The following is a 23,965-nucleotide window of genomic DNA, read 5'->3' on the forward strand; positions in this document are numbered from 1 at the left end:
ACCGGGTTAATGGGTTACCGGGTCGGGTAAAGAGAAACACCGTACTCGTTTAAATGTCAACGGGTATTACCCGACCCGTTTAGACCAGCTAACGGGCGGATTAACGGGTAACGGGTAATAATGTCATTCCTACTCGTGAGACGAGATAGACCTAAAAGATTTGTTGAATTGTGGAGCCTAATATATTGACAAGATTATGAAGACTTTATGGCAATTAAAAAATTGGTATTTAGTCGAGGATATTTTGAAAATTTAAGGCCCCGTTTGATTAAGTTTTCCATTCATGTTTTCTGTTTTCTGATTCTAAATTCTAGAAAACAGTTTTAGAAAAACTGTTTGGTTATAAATTCAGAAAACAGATTTAGAATCATGTTTCTGTTTTCTTTGAAATTTGTTTAGAAAACAGAAAACAATGAAAAGTTGTTTTCTATTTTATCTCTATACAATTGAATGGAAAACATAACCAAACAACATTTAAAATATTCCGAAACGTAATTCTAAATCTGTTTTTTAAATTTAAAAATTAGAATCAGAAAACATAATTTAAAAACAGAAAACGAGTTTAGAAAACTAAACCAAACGGCCCCTAAGTTTTGTATCTCTTAGTCATAGTTTTCTCTACATATATTATATGCATCGATCTTCTTTGAGTTATCAGTAATCTGCAATGACAAAGAGGACTTAGCTCTCGTATGGAGACGAATCACTATAAATTTTTGTGTTATTTTAATTTTTTGTGATTTAATTATTTCTAATTATGTGACTAACGTCCCAACAATATTCTATTGTTAATGTTCCGCACGCTACATTTGAGTTTGTGGACCTTGTCGTATCAATTGAGATGGAGAAGAGTTCATTCGAGCAGGGGCGGACCCAGGTGGTGGGGTCAAGTGGCCTGGGCCTCCCTTGGACAAAAAAATTCAGCTTAAAAAAAAAAAGATTGTGAAAAATTTGGCCCCCCATCTTTCCAAGTTGTTCCAAGTTGTGGATCCGCCACTACATTCGAGTGCTTAGCTTTCTCTTGAATACTATCCAAAGACTGCAAAATTTGTAACGCTCTTGTTGAAAGATTGTGATTGTTTCGTCTAGCACTACATTGTTGACCGTTTCTTTTGCGGTGTCCAAGTTCAAAGTAGTTTTAAACGTTAACCAATAAATTATATATATTTTAAATAAAAATCACTGCATAATGCGGTAAATCAATGTGCCCAGGTAGGCCCTACGGCCCCTACCCATTTGCGTTGGTAACAGTCAATGTCGTCAACGCTATAGACGACAACAAAATTGATTGAGATCTCCGAGTCGGGTTAGTTTTTTTTATATGGCTCAAATTAAAAAGGGCCCACAGTCCACTATTACCCATTTGCATGTCTCCTCCTTAAGGAAAAAAAAAAAAAAAAAAAAAACTACAAAAACAAAAAGTTTAGAAATTTTATAAGCTTTATAGTCTAATAAAAATGTCGTTTGGTAGTAATAATTAATTTATCACTCGCCAGTGTAGTGATGTTCAATAGTACGCTGCCTAATTTTCACAATAAAAAATTATTCTCCATATACTTCAAAACATCAGTTAAACTATTATTATATTTATTTCTATTTTTTTAATTTCATATTGATTTTTTAAAAGAAAATTTTATTATATTCAAATGACCCGCTTGATTATTTAGTTCGAAACATGTGGTGTTCTAATATTTGTATTCAATTTTATAATATATATATACATATATATATATATATATGTGTGTGTGTATTTAATTTAATGAGTTTCCCATACGGGACCAATATTTAGCAATTTGGCATATACTAATCACTATGTGGTAGGAATAATAAAAAAAAAAAAAAAAAAAACACTGTGGTTGTTATAGATAGTCCTCTGTGCATTATCTCTAAATTCACATTAGAGTACCACAAACTTTTTGTGGAAAATAAAAAATAAAAAACCCTTGAATCACATGAGAGTGAATGTATATCCATTATATCTAAAGTGCGAGGGACTTGAACTGAGAAGCATTGTAATAATGAGTTCCAAGACAACCACTTTTGTTCTACTTCTGATTCCCTTTTCCCTTTATCTGTCTCACACTAAAGCCATCGTCACAACCAGCCAGATCAAAAATGGCCAATCGATCAACGTGTCACAAACCATACTCTCACCCAACGGAAAGTTCGAGCTCGGCTTTTTCCGACCTAGAAATGAGAGCCGTTACTTCGTCGGAATATGGTTCACGAACATCTCCGACCGGAAAAGACCGATCTCGGAGCTCAACTGTGTCTGGGTCGCCAATACAGACTACCCAGCTCTCACTTCCTCTGCCACCATGTCCGTACACTCCGATGGCAACATCGTAATTTCGGACGGTAAGATGTTGTACCTGGTCACGAACGTGACGTCATCGGCAAGTAATCGCGCTGTGGTTTCGAATTCGGGTAATTTGGTTCTGCTTCCGATAGGCAATGATAATATGTCAACGGACCAGAATGATAATCTTCTATGGCAGAGCTTTGACCATCCCACGAATACCCTTTTGCCCGGAACGAAGATCGCCGTCGCCGGCGGAGATTCTTCTCCGTTGATGGTGTCGTGGAAAAGCGAAGACGATCCATCGCCGGGACGTTATTCGCTGAGGTTGGTCAGGAGTCGAATTTCAATCATGGAGGGTAACAAAACCATTGCTGCTTTGGAAGAAAATGACAGCATGGTTTATTACAAAGGAGGGTATTTTTCCTATGATCACAAACCCGGGTCATCGGAGATTTCTCGTGTAGTGTTGACTGCTGAGTCGGGAGAGCTAAGACAAGAGTCATGGAATGCGAAAAAACAGTGTTGGCAAAAAGGTTTCTCACGAGTCATATGTGTACTAATCTTCTTCTTAGCTTTACATGATTTTTTCTTTTCTTTCATTTTAAATAAACTCGAGTTTGTTCTACAGATGCAAAATGCAGAGTGAAAAATCACAAGCATGAGGGATTAACAAGAAATGCTTTTATTATTGCGATTGCGATTGCGACTGTGTTTGTCATGATCTCGCTTTCTGCCGGGTTTTACTTCTTAAGGAAAAGAAAACTCAAAGGGAAAGGTTTGTATCTTTTTTTTTTTTTTCTGGTTGAGCCTAATTCACTAATTCAGTTGAGCAAACTAGGTGAGAATTTATTGAAGTTTGATGTGGAGATGAGTCTAAAGCACAACTCCCAAGAGCTTCCCGAGCTGAACCAAAAGCGCAAAAAGGGTCGGAAAAAAACGGGCAAGCTCTTGTTTTTCTCGTTCTCGAGCGTGCGTAAGGCCACCGACAATTTTTCCGACGCAAACAAGCTGGGACACGGTGGATTCGGACCCGTGTACAAGGTATTAATTAGTAAATAAATTTAATATAATTTTAAAAAAGATCATCATTAAAAAATTGAAACGAAAATTGGTTTAGGGGACATTGTTGAATGGGAATGAGGTGGCGGTGAAAAGGCTCTCGAAGAACTCCCGACAGGGAAAGCAGCAACTCAAGACCGAAGCCAACCTCATCGCGAGGCTTCAGCACAAGAACCTTGTTCGGGTTCTCGGGTGTTGCGTTGAGAAGGAAGAGCAAATCTTGATCTACGAGTACATGCCCAACAAAAGCCTCGATTTCTTCCTCTATGGTATATAACGTCGACATGATTTTTTTTCGTAACCCGCAAAACATTTCCATCTCAATGTGTCTAAAATATTTTCAATCATGTGACAAGAGTAGATTCTACCCGAAGAAGACACCTCAAATGGCCAATGAGAGCAAGGATTGTCGAAGGGGTTGCTCAAGGGCTTCTCTATCTCCACAAGTACTCGAGAATAAAGATTATCCACCGCGACCTTAAGCCGGGTAACGTTTTGTTGGACAATGATATGAACCCTAAGATATCCGATTTTGGAATGGCAAGGATATTTAGTGTCGACGATACGCAAGAAGGCTCTGCGAGGCCAGTTGGTACATTGTAAGTGAACAATCATATCAATAAACTCTTATGCTATAGTAGTGTGCTTATGTTTACAAAATGGAAAATAGGATGGGAAAAAAAAAAATAATCCCTACTATTTTCGTTTTGTCGTTTGTATTTGAGGAAAATTGTAGATTAAGAAAAATTAGAGGAAAACTAATAGAAGGGACATTTAATAATAGAGGTGGGATTCAATTTTCCATGGAAGTTCGGCCACTAATAAAATCAATCCAAAATTCTACAGGTGGGACCCACATGTGTTTTTCCTTTATTTCACATCCAAACACAATTACACAACATACAATTATGAGTTTACTTTACATTCCCTCTTCCACTTCTAATGTTAATGTTATGTACCTTCAAATTTTCACTTGCACGAGCATTTTATGAGTTTCAAACAACCTCTGAAAGTTTTAATCATTTAACCAACTGAAATTTGCAGCGGTTACATGTCTCCTGAAGCTGGCCGACATGGAATCTTCTCAGATAAATCCGATGTTTATAGCTTCGGAGTTTTGTTTTTGGAGATTTTGAGTGGGAAAAAGAATACAGATAATCACAGCCCGGAGACTAGGGGTCTTGTAGCCTATGTGAGTATTGATCATCTATTAACTTTTGAAGATTACTTTCTCAATTCATTGCATTTTGACTGGATCCATCAATCAACAAGATATTTTTAAAAAAAATTTATGTTTGATTATTTCCTAAAATACAAAAATAATCTTACTCATCAGTAAAATACAATAAAAAAAATTGAGCGAATCTAACATAAATAAAAGTATATTTTAAAAAAGAGTGATTAGCCAATTTAAAACTATTAATTTGTAAAATAGTCAAGATTTATCTTAATTTAGTTATATAGACAAAATGTGCAATAATCTGGTTTCTATTTTTTTTTTTAAGTGATAAATTGTTTATAATAATCGTCAAAAGTTTTAATCTTGACTTTTAAAAAAAATTTGATAACGTAAATTTAGCTAATTTGCTGAAAAGTTGAAAATTTGACTATTTTGCTAATCAATAAGTTTCAAATAGTTATTTTGTACAATTTTTACTTTAAAAAAAATTGTCACCAAGGTTATTAACTAATGGATGATTTTGGACGAGCAATATTGGATATTTTAGAAATAATCTAACAACACGTCAAAAAATAATTTTGTGTAATATACAGGTTAATGGAGTTTTCAAGGCTTTTTTCTATTTTTTTTATTGGTTTAAAAATAGACATTATGTCAAAACTGTTAGTATATAACAACCATTTTTTCCTCTTTTATATAGTAAGGTTTTTTGTTTTCTTCTGGTACAAACGAGGATACAATTAGCGGATCATTTGGAATCTATGATAAAACTTATGGGATACAATTATTCTACCATGAAATACTGACAATATTTAATAATAATAATAATAATTACTATTATTATTGTTATAATAATGTAGGCGTGGGAGTTATGGAGAAGTGATCAATCAATGGAATTGTTGGATCCGTTGGTAGAAGAAGATCCAACGGTTGTTAAGAACATTCTTCGTTACGTGCGCATAGCGCTCCTTTGCGTGCAAGTACTCCCTGCAGACAGGCCATCCATGTCTCGGGTTTTGTCGATGCTTTGCAATTCAACCGAGGCTTTGCCTTATCCGAATCAGCCCGGATTCTTGGACTCAACGAGCTTTGCGAGGTCTAGACCGATGGCTAACGATGCAGCCGAGGTTAGATCAGAGAATGTTTCAGCCAACGAAATGTCACTCTCTTCCTTGGAACCTCGCTAGAAGTTCACTTTAAGAAATTTTTCAAGCTTTTAAGAGCATGATTACACGTCTTGCAATAAAATATTATTACGGGCTCAATAGTTGTCATCTTTGGGCCTGAGAGTGGGCTCGTTTCTTTGGGACCTATAATGGGCTATAGAAAGTGCCTTTTTATAACATAAAGTTGCATAAATTTAGAGAAATGGACGGATTTATTAGCATTTATAAATCCATTTCCCATAATCAAACAAAATGATAATTTAAAAAATTCTATTACTAGCCCAAGTGTACAAATACTATTGGCCAAGTCCTTATTTTTCCCTCTTCACCTTCTTTACTATGTAACAAAAAGAAAACCCCATATTCTTTCAGAAAAAAAGAAAAAAAACTCAAATGGTCTCTCACCGGAGATGGAACAACAACATCAACTGTAATCCTCCTAATAGTTTGGTATTTGGTCCTGAGAGTATTAACGGCAGAGCTGAGAATATGGCTAGTAGGCTGTGTTAGAATAATTTTGGGACTACTAATATCATTAAATAAATGTGTTGGGTCATTATTGATTAAGTCAAAATTGATGTGGTCTAATTTAGAATAAAGTTTGTGACTTAAGGACATATTTGCATGAAGTTATTATGTGGCTACCATAAGTGCTAATCTAATTTGATGAGAGACCAAATTAGAAATAAGCAATAGTTATTAGTAACTGTCTGGCAGTTATTAATAACAGGGTAGGTCCCTGATTGCAGTACGTACGATCTTTTCTTGTATCCCCATCAACAAGAATTCTCCAGACTCAGGCAAACTGCAATCAGAAGATCATTCCGACTCTTGATGTTTGCAATCCATGGATTCAGGTACGCTTCCGCTATTAAGATCTATGGTTTGGTTTCTCTTGAATTGAATTAGGATTATTTTTTAGGGATTTAAAATACTAACAATTGGTATCAGAGCGTTCCTAATTTAATTCATGAGAAATTGCCGATATTGTTTTTCAGTCTGTAGTCGTGTGTGATTATGTCTGGTGTTGTGATTCGGAATTGATTTGTGCGTAGCATACTGTTTGGCTATTTGCGATAAAGATTGCTTGCTTTATTTTCAATTGCGATATCAAATGCGTATCTATTAATTTTGTGTTTAGCATATTTAAGGAAATATTTTGTTCCTTTGATTAATTGGTGGATTCCAGTATCTTTTGCTTCAGTGAGTGCGCATGTGTCATTTGAATTGCGGCTGTGACTTTACTAATATCAATATTTCATTGATATTGAATATGGAATTCTCAGCATATTTTTTTTTCCCTTTGGTTCGGTGCATGGTCAAATTTTTTTTTATTTCTTTTTGACAATTCAAAAGGTAGTTCGGTGGTCAATAATTCTCAGTGCATATTTATGCATACATTTTGTGAAGAGTTATGCATACATATTTATGCATGGATTTAAGCGTCAGTGCATTATATTATTTTTTTTATTTTTTTTTTATACATTAATGCATATATGACATTAAGCATATTAACCTTAAGTTATTCAAATTAATGGTATACATAAAATTGGTCTATTATTCCTAATAAAGAGTCGAAACAAAAATGTCGCCAAGGTGACCTCTCTTGTCTAGATTATTTATGAAGAATTTTAGATGTTGTGTATGTGTTAATTTATGCGGATACTAGTCGGCCCAAAGGAAGATTAGTGACTGGCCAAATTACATATACATATTTGTGATGATAAACATGTAACAATTGTAAAGTTTTACTTGTGAATAATTGATCGATCCAAAGATAGGTTAATTTTTTACAAGCCTTATTGTTAGTGTTTGATCATTACAGCAAGATTACCATTAGCAGTTAATATTATTGTCCAAAGACTTGATATTGATGTTGCATTAGGTATCTTGAGATGGGATTTACCATTATTTGAATTTTATTGCTTATTAAGGTTAATTTTTTGTGTATATATGTTTATGTGATTGTATTGTTCTATTTCAACTGTTGCTACTGTATCTGCTAATCTCAATTTGGTTCCGGTCCTTAATGGTAACAACTTTAAGGATTGGAAGGAGAACATGATGATTGTTCTTGGCTGCATGGATCTTGACTTATCGCTTAGAATGGATAAGCCGGCTTCTCTTACGGATGCTAGTTCCGCCGATGATAGGCGGATCTATGAGAAGTGGGACCGTTCTAACCGAATGAGTCTTATGATCATCAAGCGCGGCATACTTGAAGCTTTTAGGGGTGCGGTGTCTGAACAGATCACCAATGCCAAAGATTTTCTTGCCGATATCGAAAAGCGCTTTGAAAATAGCGATGAGGCTGAAACGAGCACTCTTTTAAAGAGACTTATTTCAATGAAGTTTAAGGGCAATGAAAACATACGGGAGTCAAGCTTCGTTTGTTGAGATTCTTATGTATGCTCAAGTTTATGCGTATTGAGATATTGCGTATATTATTATAGCTTTATGTAGATACTTAATATAAGTATGGATCATTAGAAAGCACCCAAACAGATCATAAGGTACTTGAAAAGAACAAAAGATCACATGCTAACATATAGAAAGTGAGACAATTTGGAGATCAATGGATCTCCTTACTTTGGCTTTGTGGGATGCCAAATCAGTAGGAGATCCACATCAGGCTATGGTCTTTTTTGTGGTGGATGTATGTATAAGGCATCCAACTATGGTATATGGCTGAGGAATTTTGTCATGGGGCTGCGAATTGTGGAAGGAATTGAAAGGCCGCTTAAGTTATATTATGACAATAAATAAGCCGTAATGTATTCCAACAATAACAGGAGCTCAACGAAGTCGAAACATATCGACATCAAGTTCTTAGTTGTTAAGGAAATAGTGCAAAGTGGACAGATTTACATAGAGCATTTAGGAACAAACTCCATGATAGCAGACCATCTTACAAATGGTCTACCACCGAAGGTCTTTCAAGAACACACTTCTCATATGTGTGTTGTAGAGCTTCAAGATATCTAGATTCGGTGGGAGTTTGTTTATTTGTTTTATTTATGTTGTGTGCTTTATGTTTGCTTGTGTTGTTTCTGATCAGATTTATGGTATTAGTTTATTACATTTTGCACATTCAGGATAAAGTTTGATCTCTTTAAAGTAGGATCGGATAAAATTGATATGAATAGATCACCTTGCATATAATTTTATCTACCACATATTCATGATTGATCTATGTCATTTGATTATATTGATGTATGTGACCATTGACGTGTTTAGTTGTGATTGATACAACGAAAACAACTTTGATCCTACATTGATGTAATTGATGGACGAGATTGTAATATGTCACATCATAATAATGACAATTTTTTTGCGCGCTAAGGTTGACACATTTATTTTATACATGCGTAGTCCAGTGAGAGATTGTTAGAATAATTTTGGGACTACTAATGTCATTAAATAAATGTGTTGGGTCATTATTGATTAAGTCAAAATTGATGTGGTCCAATTTAGAATAAAGTTTGTGACTTAAGGACATATTTGCATGAAGTTATTATGTGGCTACCATAAGTGCTAATCTAATTTGATGAGGGGCCAAATTAGAAATAAGCAATAGTTATTAGTAACTGTCTGGCAGTTATTAATAACAGGGTAGGTCCCTGATTGCAGTACGTACGATCTTTTCTTGTATCCCCATCAACAAGAATTCTCCAGACTCAGGCAAACTGCAATCAGAAGATCATCCCGACTCTTGGTGTTTGCAATCCGTGGATTCAGGTACGCTTCCGCTATTAAGATCTATGGTTTGGTTTCTCTTGAATTGAATTAGGATTATTTTTTAGGGATTTAAAATACTAACAGGCTGACACAAAGGAGTCTCACTAGTTAAACCTTCGAGCAAAAATCGTGCTCTTCATCGTCCTCTTCTAGATTTCTCTTCTCTCAGAGGTTTGACTCTTACAGCGGTCGGAATCTCGTCGGAGATCATATATTTTGGGAGAGATTTAGGGTTCGGAGATTCTCGAGGTGGTTGACGGAGCTAGGGATTCGTCCACGAATTTGATTCCTGGAGAAATCCATGAGAATGAAGTTAGGTCTGAGGTGGCAGGGAATTTTCCCGGTGAGGTTCGGTCGCACGACGGTGATGGAGGCAAAAGTATTGGAAGTCGCTAAACAAAACGGTGATGAGAAAAAATCGTACGGTCATGGTCAGAAAAATGTCTCAACATCGCCGGTGATTGTCCCTATTCCCGTGCCTACCTACAACGTCGTTCCTATTCTTGAATTTGGCGATTTGACCTCACTCTCTTCTGAAGCTTCGAGGATTTGGATTTGGGTTTCTCTTCACGGCGGTACAACTCGCAGCCACCCTAGAGTTGTCATAACTCTGGAATGAGTTAGTATGTATGTTTAGTTCATCGTTTAGAGTGTGGTTTGAATGGTTTTGCTAGCACCACTTTTAGGGTGGGTTTTGTGTACAGAAGGTGATGTAGAAATCGAGTGGATGCCTAGGGTTGGCACTGTTATTTGCTCGATTTCAGGATTTGAAGAAGACATTTGTTGAAGAAGCCTAAGGGTTGGCGGGGTTAGCATTTCTCGGCAATATAGAACTTTGTCTTTCTTTATTTGCTTTATCAATCTTCTGTTTCTCTTTTCCAATTTAGGACTTCTTTTATTTGAATGAGTATTGTCCTCTATGTGGAATCTTTTATGGCCGAAACCAGTTCTAGTGTTAAAGAGAATTTTTCGGGCTCTCCTTCTATTGATCTTCCATAGAATGATCAAAGAGATTTGAGGACTATTTTCCAAAAAAAAAAGCCCGAGTAATAGCACATGAAGTGATTTGGTTCATTGATCTATTTTCCTGGGCCATCAAAACAATGTCTTTTAATTATCTCTATTTTATATTATACTTTTTGTTCTTTAAAGTTTTCCTAGACTCTTTTTTTTTTTTTTTTTTACTTTACAATTTTATTGAACTTTCTCTTTGATGTCTACTGTTTTATTTAATATAAAGGTAAAATAATTTGAAAGTTAAGAATAAATAAATATTTGTAAAAAGTTTGAAGATTCGAAGCAATAAAAAATTAAGATCTTCAAAAGAAATATTTATTTTATTAGAAGGTTTGAAGCAGTAGCGGATCCAGATTTTTGAAGAAGGGTTCGTCAAAAATCAATTTAAGCTTAATTTTTTTGAATTCCGAAAGTTTGGGCTTTGAGAAGGTCCAGACCTCTTGAACTTTACACTTGGGTCTGCCACTGCCACTGGTTTGAAGCCAATCAAGTCAAGCTCTTACAACTCCCTTTCTTATGCTTCTATGACATTGAACATTTTTATTTCTGTTTCATATTGTCATTTGAATAATCAGCTTCTCCACCAAGCACCTTTTTTTCCCCTCGATTCTATTTTCTAATAAAATATTATCATTAAAATAGTCAATGCCATAAATCAATGCGGAAAGCCACCATTAGAGCTCTTCCATGAAACTTCTCTATACTCTTCCATTGTCATGTGACCACAATTCCTTAACGTTCACATTTAATTCACTTTAGACGAAAAAAAGAAAAAAATTCCACAATTGACAGAATTGCATGGCTTTAACCAATGTGATAAGGAAAAAAAAATAAAAAAAGTCTACCAAAAAGTCTGAATCAACAATAAATTACTAAATTAATAAACGATTTGATCACTAACAATGCGACTTTTCTCATCTTAAGTAAATTCTCCAAAGAAGGAAACTGGAATTTAACTTATTCCACACTTCTGAAATGACCAGTTTATCCCTAGACAGTTTCCTCCAGGGCAAGAAAGTCCTTTTACGCGTGTCACATCAAATGACTACTATATTCCTACAAAAATAGAGTGGAACCTCACTTCTTTCTTCTAAAGGTGAGCTATTATTCTTTTACGTATATTAAAAGAAAAGAAATTGTCTCGATTATCACCTTGTGATAAAAAAATTCAATTTTTTTTTTCGAATATTTAATTTGACAAAAAATACTAGTAAATTATTTGTACAAATACAATTTTACAACCATCGATATGATGTCAACAATTGATATCTATTATTAACATAGATGTCAACAATTGACATATATTGTTTAAATCTATGAGTTTTGGGTTCTCTATTTGTTGACATAGATGTCAATAAATCGATATCTATAGTTGACATTAATATCAACAATTGACATAAATTGTTGACATCAATTGTTTAAAGTAAAATTGTATTTGTGCAAGTGATTTAGTAGTATTTTTTGTCAAATTAAGTTTTTGGTGAGAAATTGATAAATTTTTTATCAAATGGTGGTAATTGATGTAATTTTTCTTAAATAAAATGTATTATTAAAAAGAAAGGAAAAAAAAATATTATTCTACGCATTTCGTTTGGTTTAAACTTTAAAACATAAATGATTTAGTATGCTTTTATTAGTCTCTGGGGCAACACGTGAAATTAAATATCAACTACAAAAAAAAAAAAAAAAAAAAAAAAAAAAAAAAAAAAAAAAAGCTGACGTATAACCCAACTAACTTATTTCGTAAGAGAACACGCATTCGATCAGAAACAGTTTAAAATGACAATCTCACCCTTGACAAAAGAACCTTAGTTCCTTACTTCCTTTCTTCCACCGGACAACACACTGTAAATGACAGTTATACCCCCGAGAGTCGCTTCCTCACTTTCTAAGAAACACCATACGCAAACAATAAAAGCATCCTAGAAAAAAAGTAGTCTTCTATTCAATTATCATCTGTATCCGAGTTGTCTCCAATCCCATGACTCTCTTTCTCGGAAAAAACCCGAAACCCCCTCATATATATACCCACACACATGTTCACATATCGACATATCTCCCCAAAGCCAAAACCAAACTTTCATCTAAAACAAATCCGAATTTTCTCTCTAAATCTTAATGGAACACAAGCCATCAACAGCGACGATCAACGGCTTCCATGACTATCTGCCGATAATGGCCGACAAGCTCGGCGGAGATGGGCTGATCGGCGAGCTCTGCGCGGGGTTCGAGCTTCTGATGGACGGCGAGAGAGGGGTCATCACGTTCGAGAGTCTGAAGGCGAACTCGGCGGTGTTGGGGCTTCAAGACATGAGCGACGACGATCTCCGGTCGATGCTCGCCGAGGGAGACTCCGACGGCGACGGAGCTTTGAGTCAGATGGAGTTTTGTGTGCTTATGTTCAGGCTTAGTCCCGAGCTCATGGACCACTCTCGAGAATTGCTGCAAATCGACGTCCCACTTGAAGATCTTCTCCGAGCCTTTTCTTGATTTTTTTTTTTTTTTTTTTTTTTGAGGGGGTTAAATGTTGTGAGTTTTCTGTGTAAAGAGAGACTTAAGATACGATCTTTGATGTGGGTTTGGAAACGGAGCAACCTTTTATTATTATTATTATTATTATTTAATTTATACAGAGTTTATGAAATATAATATACCTGATTTAATAATAAAATTCTGGGTCAAAAAGTGAAAGCTGACATGTTAATGAAGTATGACTCGTTGACAAGTGCTGAGTATTTTGTGCGACATGTCGTTTATCATGAGTTACATTTACATATAATCGAAAATTGAATAATCATTTGTCAAATAATATATGCACGAGATCAAATATTCAAAATTACAAAACATATATAATCAACAGAAGTTACTAGTATTTAATCAAATCCAAATAAGACAATAAGTTGTCAAAAAAATTAATCTCTTTCAACATTGTTAATCATTTGTCAAACCAGATAAACACACAAATTGATCCAATATGTAGCTCATTTTTTTAAAAATATAATCCCACTTACAAAGACCGAAAAGGAAAATCATGAAGTAGGGCTAAAAATGAATCGGTTCGGTTCGGTTTTAGGCCTTTGTTATATTCGAATCCAAATATTCAGTTTTAAAATTTTTGATCCAATACGCGATCCATTTTAGTCCAAAACCGAATTCGGTTATCCAAATATTCGGTTATCCGATTTTGCCTAAAATGAAAACCGATATCCGGTCCAATTTTTAAAACTGGATCGATTATCTGAATCCAAATTTCGGTTATATGATGTAACATTGATTTTCGGTATTAGATCGGTTTGATTTTCGGTTTTATCTTATTTTCGGTTTATTTGTGTATAACCTACCAAGAAGAGGGCTGGACTGTAGGCATAATTTAGGGATTATGAAATTTAAATCCCTAATATTTCATAAAATTATAATGGCCAATATATTATATCTAGATAATTTTCAAATACGTTGATAGATCAAGGAAACATACTTCGGTCTATGACGAGAACGGCGATAACGGATAATCATTGGAATTAGTTTCTCTCTTTTGACTTTTTTAGGTTTGACAAAGCTTCTGATAATAAAGGAGAAAACTTATATATTGGGCTAAGAGATGATAAATCTCTAGGGTTTCAGTTTATATAGACCCACAATTATGATATACAATAAATTTACCTATTTGTTGATTCAACAATAAGATTTATATTATTATTATTATTAAACCCCTAATTAGTGTTTATGCTTGGGCCACTTAATTTTCCTAACATACAAAGCCCATTGATGGGCTTTAGGAAATACGGTTCAATATTCTCCCATTTGGCCCATTTGTCATTAGATCCCTCAAAGTTTAAATAATAAACATATCTACGCATGGTATAGTATAAATCTATCATAATGTTAGTTACACCATTAAGTCAATACAAAACATGAAAGATCATAGCAGTTGTACGTTAATTTATTGACGTAGTCTCTTCTGTGTATCACACTACTAGATTCACACTCAACATGACACATAATAAAATATTTATTAACGGTTCAACAATAATGTTTTTTTTCCATAAATAACGCAAATCTTGTTTACATCATGCATTCATGTATACATACCAATAATAATAATAATAATAATAATAATAATAATAATAATAAAATTAAATTCATATCAGAAACAAAATAAACAGGTTCAAAGTGTCAATAATATAAAACATAAAATAACATCTACGACGCCATCCAAAGATCCAGTTCTTTCGACATATTCACTAAAATAACATAAACCCACAATAAGAGTAGATAGAAAAATTATCTTTTTATTAATTAACCAATCATATTTATTATTTTTATATGGAAAATTGCCAAAAGTAGGACTAAATTAAGGCAAAATTCCATTTTCCTATTTTTTTCAAAAATTTACCAAACTAGGACCGGTCAAACAAAAGTCAAATGAGAGATACACAAAAATCTACCTATTATACCATCATACTAATTACCAACCTACAATCTTCCCCAATAAAATCTCTTATTTTTTCTCTTTCTTTCTATTTTCCCGCTCATCCCATCGAAAAAAGGATTTTTTTTTTATTAGTCCTAATTTGGTAAATTTTTGAAAAAAATAGGAAAACGGAAATGTCCCTTAATTTAGTCCTAGTTAACGAAACGTCCCTATTTATATTATTAGTGTTATTAAACCCTTAATTCGTATTTATACGCATAAAGCCCACTAACAAGCTTTTGGAAATACGGCCCAATATGGGCCTTGAAGACATTTAAGTCGGCCTCTCAAGAGTGGAGAGCAGCCAAGTAACCGAAGGGAGTTAAGAAACGTCTCCTCAAAACCCAATTAGTTCTCGAACACCTCTTTATAGAAAGGGGTCCCTTAGAAATATCACACAAAGAATAGTAGCTCAACATTTGTAGAAATATCGTGTGGGGTGGGGTTGGACCACTATTTGACATGGCTAGTACGACGAATTATTTGACCAAATTTTTTTTTTTTCTTTTTTTTTTTCTGAGGTTTGTTTTCTCCCACAAAATAACAAACATGGGTTGAAAAGAACCCGAACGCATTTGTGAGGTTTTAATGCATCGATAGGCTATTAGGTCGTACTTCGCTGTTAGATTGCTAAAAGTCAATAAGAGTTTCTACAACACCAATCAGTGTTATTGCCAATGGTATTTATAAAGCCTTAAATGTGTATCACTTAAGGAAAACAGTAATAGATAATTATCATAGCCTTAATGGCCTCTTCAATTTCTAAGCTCATTTCTCTTGGTTTCATTCTTCTTTTCCATCGACTAGCTATAGCAACTAATTTTAGCTTGAAATCTTTTCAATCCATCAGTGATGATGGAAATACTAGTTTGGTTTCGATGGAAGGTAATTTTGAGCTTGGATTTTTCAACACCAAAGGAAACCCCGGTCACCGGTTTGTGGGGATTTGGTACAAGAAAATTCCGATCCAAACCGTCGTTTGGGTCGCGAATCGATGCGATCCGATTTCAGGCTCCTCCGGTGTGCTGACGATGAATAGCACGGGTGATCTCGTGCTCTTGAATCACAACAAGAGTGTCGTTTGGTCCACGAACTCATCGAGAAGAGCGAAGAGACCGATCGTGGAGCTTCTAGACTCTGGAAATCTCGTGGTGAGAGACGAAGACGATAGAGGCTCCGAGGAGGATTTCTTGTGGCAAAGCTTCGATTACCCTTCGGACACTTTATTGGCGGGAATGAAGCTCGGGTGGGATTCTAGGAGAGGCATTAAGCGTGGTCTATCGGCCTGGAAAGACGAGAACGACCCGTGTCCCGGGGATTTCGCTTCCGGGTTTGAGTTCGACCCGAAGCTCCACACATTTCCGGAGCTTTGCTACCGAAAGGGCTCTACGAAATTCTACCGAACTGGGCCGTGGAATGGGCTCCGTTTCAGCGGATCGCCCGAGCTCAGACCCAACCCTCTCTATGGCTTCCGCTTCGTCGACGACGAAGACGAATTCCATTACATGTTCGATCTCAAGAACGCTTCTGTCGTGACGATGATCGTGCTGAACCAAACGCTGAGCGTTCGCCAACGTCTGACTTGGGTCGAAAGCAACCAAGCTTGGAGGCTGTATTCGACAGTGCCTCGAGACCAATGCGACTATTACGGACTCTGCGGGGCCAACGGGAATTGCATCCTCGGAGAAAACCCTGTGTGTCAGTGCTTGAAGGGATTCAAGCCAAAGTCTCAAGAGAAATGGGATTTGATGGATTGGTCCGACGGGTGTGTGAGAAATAAGCCTTTGACCTGCCTTGAGGGAGAAGATAATAAAGTCGGGTTTGCTAAATTTTCAGGCTTGAAATTGCCTGACAGTACTTCGCGCTCTTGGATCAACAAAACCATGAATCTCAAAGAATGCAAGCTCAAATGTTTGAGTGATTGTTCTTGCACCGCTTATACGAATTCGAATATTACCGGAAATGGAAGCGGCTGCGCGATATGGTTCGATGATCTCGTCGATATTAGAGAATTTCCCTCTGGTGGTCAGGATCTTTTTATTAGGATGCCAAATTCTGAACTAGGTATGTTCTTAATTTATTCATTCACATTTTCTGTACTGGAATTGGTTCATCTTCATATATTCTTAATTACTAGAATTTAACGATTTTTTTTTTTTTTTTGTTATTTTTATGATTTTTTTTTATTATTTTAAAATTATTGAAAAAAAGACAAAGGTGAAACCAAGCAGAATATTATTATATTAGTCTTAAGCATTGGAGGCTTCTCTGCGATTATCTTTTCACTTTGGTTCTGCATTTTCAAGAGGAAAGCCTTTCGAGGTTAGTGATTCTTATGATGTAATCGTGTTTCCATATTCTCATACAAAGACTAGTCAACATTTAAGTGTTTGGTAAAGTCAACGAGGTAGAGCGACCAAAAGTCAAAAAAAATTTCGTTCATTCTTTTAAATATATGTGGCTGAAATCGTTTTCTTTAGTCATTCCTAAACTAGCTTCAATCGATAAAAGTTAAATTAGCACATACATCAAATTAAGGGTATTTAAGTTATATATCTTTGTTATACACACTACTTGAGGAAATTAAGAGTATTTAAGCCAAAATTTTAGTTGGGAGGGCTAAATGTTATATATTCATAATATTCTAAATTAAGATAATTATATAATTGTCCATAAAGAAATATAGATATGTTATTCTATGTGTGAATTTTTCCCTAAAAGAAAACACATACTAAATATCTAAAAAAATAAGGAAATCTTTTGTTATTATTTACTATATGTAATATATTGATCACATAGTTTTATTTGAATGTGATTATTTTTATAGTTATCTATTTTATATATGATTGTGATTTGGTTCTACACAAACTTAAAGCATACTCCTAATTTTTGTATGTAATTCGGGTCTATATACAAAGTAAAAAATTATCCATTCCCATGTCTTGTTTGTTTGATTTTAATTACTTGTGGATTTTGATATCGAAGAATGTTATTGGTCTTGGTCAGTGGATGGGAATAAGAACGATGGTATTGAATTACCTCTATACGATTTCGCTACAATATCTGCGGCAACAAATAATTTCTCGGAGACAAGTATAATCGGAAAAGGTGGTTTTGGTCCAGTTTACAAGGTTAGAAAGAGTTTTTTTGTATTCAAATATTGTGATTTATAAAGAGAGTTAGAAGTGATCTTATATCCTCAATAACATAGGGCCGTCTTTCTACGGGGCTAGAAATTGCTGTGAAGAGGCTTTCAAGTGATTCGGGTCAAGGTTCTGAAGAATTCAAGAACGAAGTACTTTTGATATCTAAACTTCAACATAGAAACCTCGTTGCACTTCTTGGTTGTTGTATCGAGGGAGAAGAAAGGATATTAATCTATGAATACATGTGCAACAAAAGTTTAGATAATTTTATTTTCGGTTTGTGCTCTTTTAACCTTGATTTTCTCATCTATTTTTTTATTTTTATTTTTTATATTTGCATAGTTAAGGATGTGTGTAATTACTTTGCAGATTGCGAGAAATGTGCTTTTTTGAAATGGGAGGAGCGTTTTCGCATCGTTGTAGGAATTGCTAGAGGTCTTCTCTACTTGCACCAAGACTCAAAGCTTAAAATAATCCATAGGGATTTGAAGTTGAGCAATATTTTGCTGGACGGAAAAATGAGCCCAAAAATTTCAGACTTTGGCCTTGCCAGAATATTCGAAGGGGAAGAAAGTGAAACGAAGACCAAAAGAGTCATAGGGACTTAGTAAGTTCACATAGATATCTCCAATTAAATATAAATCTATCATATTTTCAACTATGGGCGGAAGCAGCTAAGGATGAGGAGGGCAAATGCTCCCCTAAACCTTTTTAATTAAAATTTTTACCCCAAAAACTTGTCATTTTTACATATTTAGCCCAACTAATATGATTTTTTTCATTTATGCTCCTTTGAATAATTTGTTTTTTACACCCATGTTTTTTTTTTTTTTTTTATCAAATTTTCCCTGATGTAAATCCTGGCTTCACCATTGTTTTCAATGAATAGTAATTGATGACACAAACTTCTTGGTGCAGTGGATATATGTCCCCGGAGTACGCAGTTGATGGGATGTTTTCCGTCAAGTCCGATGTCTTCAGCTTCGGCGTTGTTTTGTTGGAACTAATAAGTGGAACCAGAAATAGAGGCTTCTCTCATCCAGATCACAACCACAATCTCTTGGGACATGTAAGTACTATAGAAAGAGTAAAATGTGAACTTTTGAGGTTATGTATATATATGTGAAAACTCCAAGATGACAAAAAATCAAAGGCACATGAGAAAAATTCAGTACTTTGAAAACTAGGCTACAACTTACAACTCGAGAGTGCTAAAAAAAGATCAGGGAAATATGTAAAAGGTAAAGTAATAAAACGCTACAAGAATATAAGATTTAATTGCAATGAGGAACTATTTGTAACATGAATAATAATTTTGAAAGAACTATTGAATAGAAATTACCCTATGTAAAAGTACAAGCAAGACTCCTCAATTTTATTGAGCCAACATGAGAAAAACCCTCGAAAATAGTCTTTATTTACAATTGATTTTTTTTTTATCCGTTTTAGTGTATTAATTATTACATTGTACTAAAGATACCATTTGCATTTGAATTAAGGTATGGTTACTATGGAGCCAAGACAAGTCTTTTGAACTCTTAGCCGACACAAGCTTTGTAGACTCAGCCACGGAATCACAGGTATTAAGATGTATTCAACTAGGGTTGCTTTGTGTCCAGAAATTCCCGGTCGATAGGCCGACAATGGAGTTTGTGGTTTCGATGCTTGCGAACGAAGGGTCACACATGCCTTTGCCTAAACAACCTGCTTTCTTTGTGGAACGATCATCTTTTTGTGAGGATTTTAGCTTGGAGAAACAAGATCTATACACGGGTACTGACACAAGCGCCATATCCTTGGAGGGTCGATAAAGGCCATAATAATAATGGAATGAGTGTTTTGCTTTCGTCATTTTTTTATATTTTATGTAGAGAAATCTCAGAAACTATGTCATAATTAAGCCATCCAATTTTGTTTATATTTAGTTTATATGTGTATTTTAACCAAGATACTTTAAAAAAAACATAGAGAGCAAACTTAAAGCTGATAATACTTAATAAACTTCGCTTTTAGTTTCAGATTTTTTTAATGTCACAATTGTCAAAAACATTACACACTTTAGTAGAGCTTTTGCAATTAGAATCACCCAACAGCAGCAGCAGAAGATAACAGACACTTAAGAGTAATATAAAGAATCCCATACACTGAAGAACTACTAAGAAAAAAATAATTGTCGCATGCAATTGTGTTAATGGCCCACATTGAACGCAGTAAGTCGTATCACACGATCAATAATTTAAATCTGGTCATATATGCCTATATCCAAAGCCAAAAAGGTTATAAGACCGACTGTTTGGAACACAAAAGATATCCCTAAAGATTCGGAACGCTGATGTAGAAAAATCACTACAAGAAATATTGGCAGCAACAAATAATTATGTAGTCTCTAGTACTAAGTAAAGTAGTCCGACTACATGGACAACTACTTTTGCAGTCACGGAATCATTGTCGTGTGTGAGTTATCAGCTTCAATTCAAAGTCTTTTTTAGTCTATATTTGTCGTTTTTATTGTTTGTTGCATAGTGTGTGTGTGAGAGAGAGAGAGAGAGAGAGAGAATCATATGTGAGGAGGGAAATCTTTCTCAGGGAAACAAGAGTGATTTTCTTGTTCATTGTGTAATTATCGCCGGATTGAAGTCTGTTGTAAGGACATTGGAGAAAGAAGGAAGAACGATATTGATCTTGGTATATATTCGAACTACCTTCGTTGAGTAGTTCGTGGGGACTAGGCTTTCGAGCTGAACCTCGTCAACAAATTGTGCATGTTATTTTGTGTGTGTTTGGTTTGTGATTTCTGTGTTTAAGGGATTCAAAATCCTGTAGTCGTATCAGAGCTTCGTAGCATCGATCTTGATTTCACAATATGAAATCACCCGCCAATTTCAAGAATTTTGGCATCAAAATAGGTGCGAACTTAGGTGCGACATGTCGCACCTAAAAGTGTCGCGCCCAATATGGATACTTTTCGGTGCGGCATGTCGTACCTAATACCTTCAGCGACGGACTTTTAGGTGCGACATTCACTACTACAAAATTGATTTTCTGATGCGCAAGACTATCAGATGCGACTAGTCGCATCTAAAAGTCGCATCTAAATAACTTTTAGATGCGACTAGTCGCATCTGATAGTCAATCAGAAGCCGAAAAAATTCGCTCAAATTGTCTTTTGATTTTGACAATCCGATGCGACTAGTCGCACCTGAAAATATGATGAAATTTTCAGGTGCGACTGTGTCGCATCAGATAGTTTTAAATTTTAGGCGGGCCTCAAATCCCCCTCTTTTATTTCATTAATCTGACGTGGCGAATGAAATTTTTTTTTTATTATTATTATAATCAGGTGCGACTAGTCGCACCTGATGAGTTATCAGGTGCGACTAGTCGCACCTGATTATAATAATCAGGTGCGATTCTGTCGCACCTGATTATTAGGGTTTTGTTTAAAAACCCAGGTCGCGGTCCTTCTTCTCCAGCCGCTCAAACTCTCTGAACTTCAAAAAAAAAAGCCCTGCACTTAAAAAAAAAAACCCTCTCTCTCTCTCTGACCTCCGCCGCGCTCCGCCCTTTCCACCACCTCCGCCGCGTCTCTCTCTCTCTGCCTCATCTGCGACACCAGCCACGCTCCGCCGGCAGCAGCTCCTCCGTCAAGCCGAGCTTCGATCGGCGGCCAGCAGCTCCTCCGCCAAGCCGCGTGCGCCACCACTCTCCGGCTCTCTCTCTGCCTCACTCTCTCTCTCCGGCTCTCTCTCTGCCTCACTCTCTCTGCCTCACTCTCTCTCTCCGGCTCTCTCTCTGCCTCACTCTCTCCGGCTCTCTCTTTGCCTCAGTCTCACTCTCTCCGACCTCTCACTCCCCGGCTCTCTCTCTGCCTCACCTCTCACTCTCTCCGACCTCGACAGCCTCGGCGTCTCTGCCCCGAGAGCCCCGCTGCCTCGACGCGTGCTCAGCCTCGGTGTCACTGCAATCCCGGTAAGCTATCTCTCACTGCCTCTCTCTCTCTCTCTCTCTCTCTTATTTTCCCTTTGACTGAACTGATGCGTTGTCCCGTGCTCAGCCTCGTCAAGTTGCTGTCCCGAGCTGCCTCGCGCGTCCCTGCTGTTTCGACGAGTCCCTATCCTCGACGAGTCTCTCTCCCCGCTGCACCGAACCGTCGCTGCCTCGATCCCTCCTCCGCCGTTTCACCGAGCCGTCCCCTGTTGTCCCGAGCTGTCCAAGTAAGTCTAGCCTTTTTTAAAAAAAAAATTGTTTGTGTTGTTAGTTTAGTTAATTAGGTTAGTTGATATAAAATGTTAGTTAGTTAGTTAATTAGTATGTAAATGTTAGTTAATTAAATAGATATGTTAGTAAGTAATTATTTAGAATGTTAAGTGTTAGTATGTAAATGTAAATGTAAATGTTAGTTAATATAATTGTAGTTAATCATTGTAAATTTTAATTACATAGTTAGTAATATGTTTAGGTTCTTTAATTTAATTTTGATTAGTATGTTAATTGTAATTGTAAAGAAATTGTAATTAATTACAATGTTTTGTGACATGTTTTGATGTTTTGTGACATGTTTAATATAAAATGAAGTTTAGGTTAAAATTAAGTTAATGAATTTGTGATTAGTTTTAGTTTCTTTAACATGAAATGAAATTGTAAGTTTAAATAAGAAATTAGTATGTAAATGTTAGTTAATTAAATAGATATGTTAGTATGTAATTATTTAGAATGTTAAGTGTTAGTATGTAAATGTAAATGTTAGTTAATATAATTGTAGTTAATCATTGTAAATTTTAATTACATAGTTAGTAATATGTTTAGGTTCTTTAATTTAATTTTGATTAGTATGTTAATTGTAATTGTAAAGAAATTGTAATTAATTACAATGTTTTGTGACATGTTTTGATGTTTTGTGACATGTTTAATATAAAATGAAGTTTAGGTTAAAATTAAGTTAATGAATTTGTGATTAGTTTTAGTTTCTTTAACATGAAATGAAATTGTAAGTTTAAATAAGAAATTAGTATGTAAATGTTAGTTAATTAAATAGATATGTTAGTATGTAATTATTTAGAATGTTAAGTGTTAGTATGTAAATGTAAATGTTAGTTAATAATTGTAGTTAATCATTGTAAATTTTAATTACATAGTTAGTAATATGTTTAGGTTCTTTAATTTAATTTTGATTAGTATGTTAATTGTAATTGTAAAGAAATTGTAATTAATTACAATGTTTTGTGACATGTTTTGATGTTTTGTGACATGTTTAATATAAAATGAAGTTTAGGTTAAAATTAAGTTAATGAATTTGTGATTAGTTTTAGTTTCTTTAACATGAAATGAAATTGTAAGTTTAAATAAGAAAAATAGTTTGTGACATGTTTTGATAGTTTGTGATATTTTGGATAGTTCTGGATGGTTTGTGTACGTTTTTAAATAATTTTGCAGGTTTTTTGGTTTGTCAGTATAATAGGGGAAACTCTGCCGAAATTTCGGTAGAGTTTCGAATGAATTAGTTTAAAAACTCCCAACTTATTCAATCCGAGCTCAAAATAATTAACATAGAATTCATAATCTCTCTTTCATTGTGTTCTCCGTCGTCCTTTATCAATAACTCTTCCAAACTTTCATTTCTCGCTCTCATTCAGCGAAATGTCCAATCCAAGTAGAGATTGGATCACGGAGAATAATCGGGTGACATTGCAGTACAAAACCGGTGTTAACGAGTTTATTCGCGCTGCAAGAAGATTCCCTAACGAAAATGGCAAATATCGGTGTCCTTGCAAACCTTGTAACAACGTGAGATGGCACGACATCGGGGTTGTCAGGAACCATTTGCTGAACAAGGGGTTTACCCCAGGCTACACAAAATGGTATCATCACGGCGAGCTCGAGCGTGCC

The 23,965-nt window shown here is 35.3% G+C and overlaps 3 protein-coding genes and 1 pseudogene across 4 annotated transcripts; all 4 read left to right on the forward strand.

The window, feature by feature from the left end:
- The first annotated feature begins 1,929 nt into the window (after positions 1-1,929).
- On the forward strand, positions 1,930-6,215 carry LOC149398352 (G-type lectin S-receptor-like serine/threonine-protein kinase CES101). 2 transcript variants are annotated; one of them, XM_089615141.1, is made up of 8 exons: positions 2,301-2,427; positions 2,499-2,835; positions 2,931-3,077; positions 3,141-3,343; positions 3,420-3,630; positions 3,723-3,960; positions 4,406-4,553; positions 5,402-6,215. In XM_089615141.1, exons 2-8 carry the CDS (start codon positions 2,574-2,576, stop codon positions 5,726-5,728), a joined length of 1,536 nt encoding a protein of 511 aa, XP_089471267.1. In that variant the 5' UTR covers positions 2,301-2,427; positions 2,499-2,573; the 3' UTR covers positions 5,729-6,215. The 2 variants fall into 2 exon arrangements, with proteins under 2 accessions (XP_089471266.1, XP_089471267.1); XM_089615140.1 differs by having other exon boundaries at positions 1,930-2,835.
- A 6,271-nt stretch (positions 6,216-12,486) lies between these two features.
- LOC149398353 (Calcium-binding EF-hand family protein) lies at positions 12,487-13,111 on the forward strand. Its single transcript, XM_089615144.1, has one exon. The coding sequence runs from the start codon at positions 12,581-12,583 to the stop codon at positions 12,950-12,952; it is 372 nt and encodes a 123-aa protein (XP_089471270.1). The 5' UTR covers positions 12,487-12,580; the 3' UTR covers positions 12,953-13,111.
- Positions 13,112-16,168: 3,057 nt separating this feature from the next.
- On the forward strand, positions 16,169-17,174 carry LOC149398354 (G-type lectin S-receptor-like serine/threonine-protein kinase At4g27290 pseudogene; annotated as a pseudogene).
- Positions 17,175-17,939: 765 nt separating this feature from the next.
- On the forward strand, positions 17,940-19,890 carry LOC149398355 (G-type lectin S-receptor-like serine/threonine-protein kinase SD1-1). Its single transcript, XM_089615143.1, has 5 exons — positions 17,940-18,064; positions 18,145-18,355; positions 18,449-18,686; positions 18,998-19,148; positions 19,579-19,890. The coding sequence occupies exons 2-5, from the start codon at positions 18,322-18,324 to the stop codon at positions 19,888-19,890; spliced, it is 735 nt and encodes a 244-aa protein (XP_089471269.1). The 5' UTR covers positions 17,940-18,064; positions 18,145-18,321.
- Positions 19,891-23,965: the final 4,075 nt, after the last annotated feature.

This window comes from Urtica dioica, chromosome 5 (genome assembly GCF_054948205.1).
Source record: "Urtica dioica subsp. dioica isolate 48M chromosome 5, U.dioica_male_clone48M_v1_H2, whole genome shotgun sequence".
Taxonomy (NCBI): domain Eukaryota; kingdom Viridiplantae; phylum Streptophyta; class Magnoliopsida; order Rosales; family Urticaceae; genus Urtica; species Urtica dioica.

What these genes read in the sequence shown, in the direction of transcription:
- LOC149398352 (XM_089615140.1), top strand. Translation starts at nt 1,953, where the DNA reads ATGAGAGTGAATGTATATCCATTATATCTAAAGTGCGAGGGACTTGAA. An exon ending in AAAACAGTGTTGGCAAAAAG is followed by an intron (nt 2,836 to 2,930) that starts GTTTCTCACGAG and finishes TTTGTTCTACAG; the next exon opens with ATGCAAAATGCAGAGTGAAA. An exon ending in CCTCGATTTCTTCCTCTATG is followed by an intron (nt 3,631 to 3,722) that starts GTATATAACGTC and finishes TGACAAGAGTAG; the next exon opens with ATTCTACCCGAAGAAGACAC.
- LOC149398353 (XM_089615144.1), top strand. Translation starts at nt 12,581, where the DNA reads ATGGAACACAAGCCATCAACAGCGACGATCAACGGCTTCCATGACTAT.
- LOC149398355 (XM_089615143.1), top strand. Translation starts at nt 18,322, where the DNA reads ATGTGCAACAAAAGTTTAGATAATTTTATTTTCG. An exon ending in TTTAGATAATTTTATTTTCG is followed by an intron (nt 18,356 to 18,448) that starts GTTTGTGCTCTT and finishes ATTACTTTGCAG; the next exon opens with ATTGCGAGAAATGTGCTTTT. An exon ending in ACCACAATCTCTTGGGACAT is followed by an intron (nt 19,149 to 19,578) that starts GTAAGTACTATA and finishes ATTTGAATTAAG; the next exon opens with GTATGGTTACTATGGAGCCA.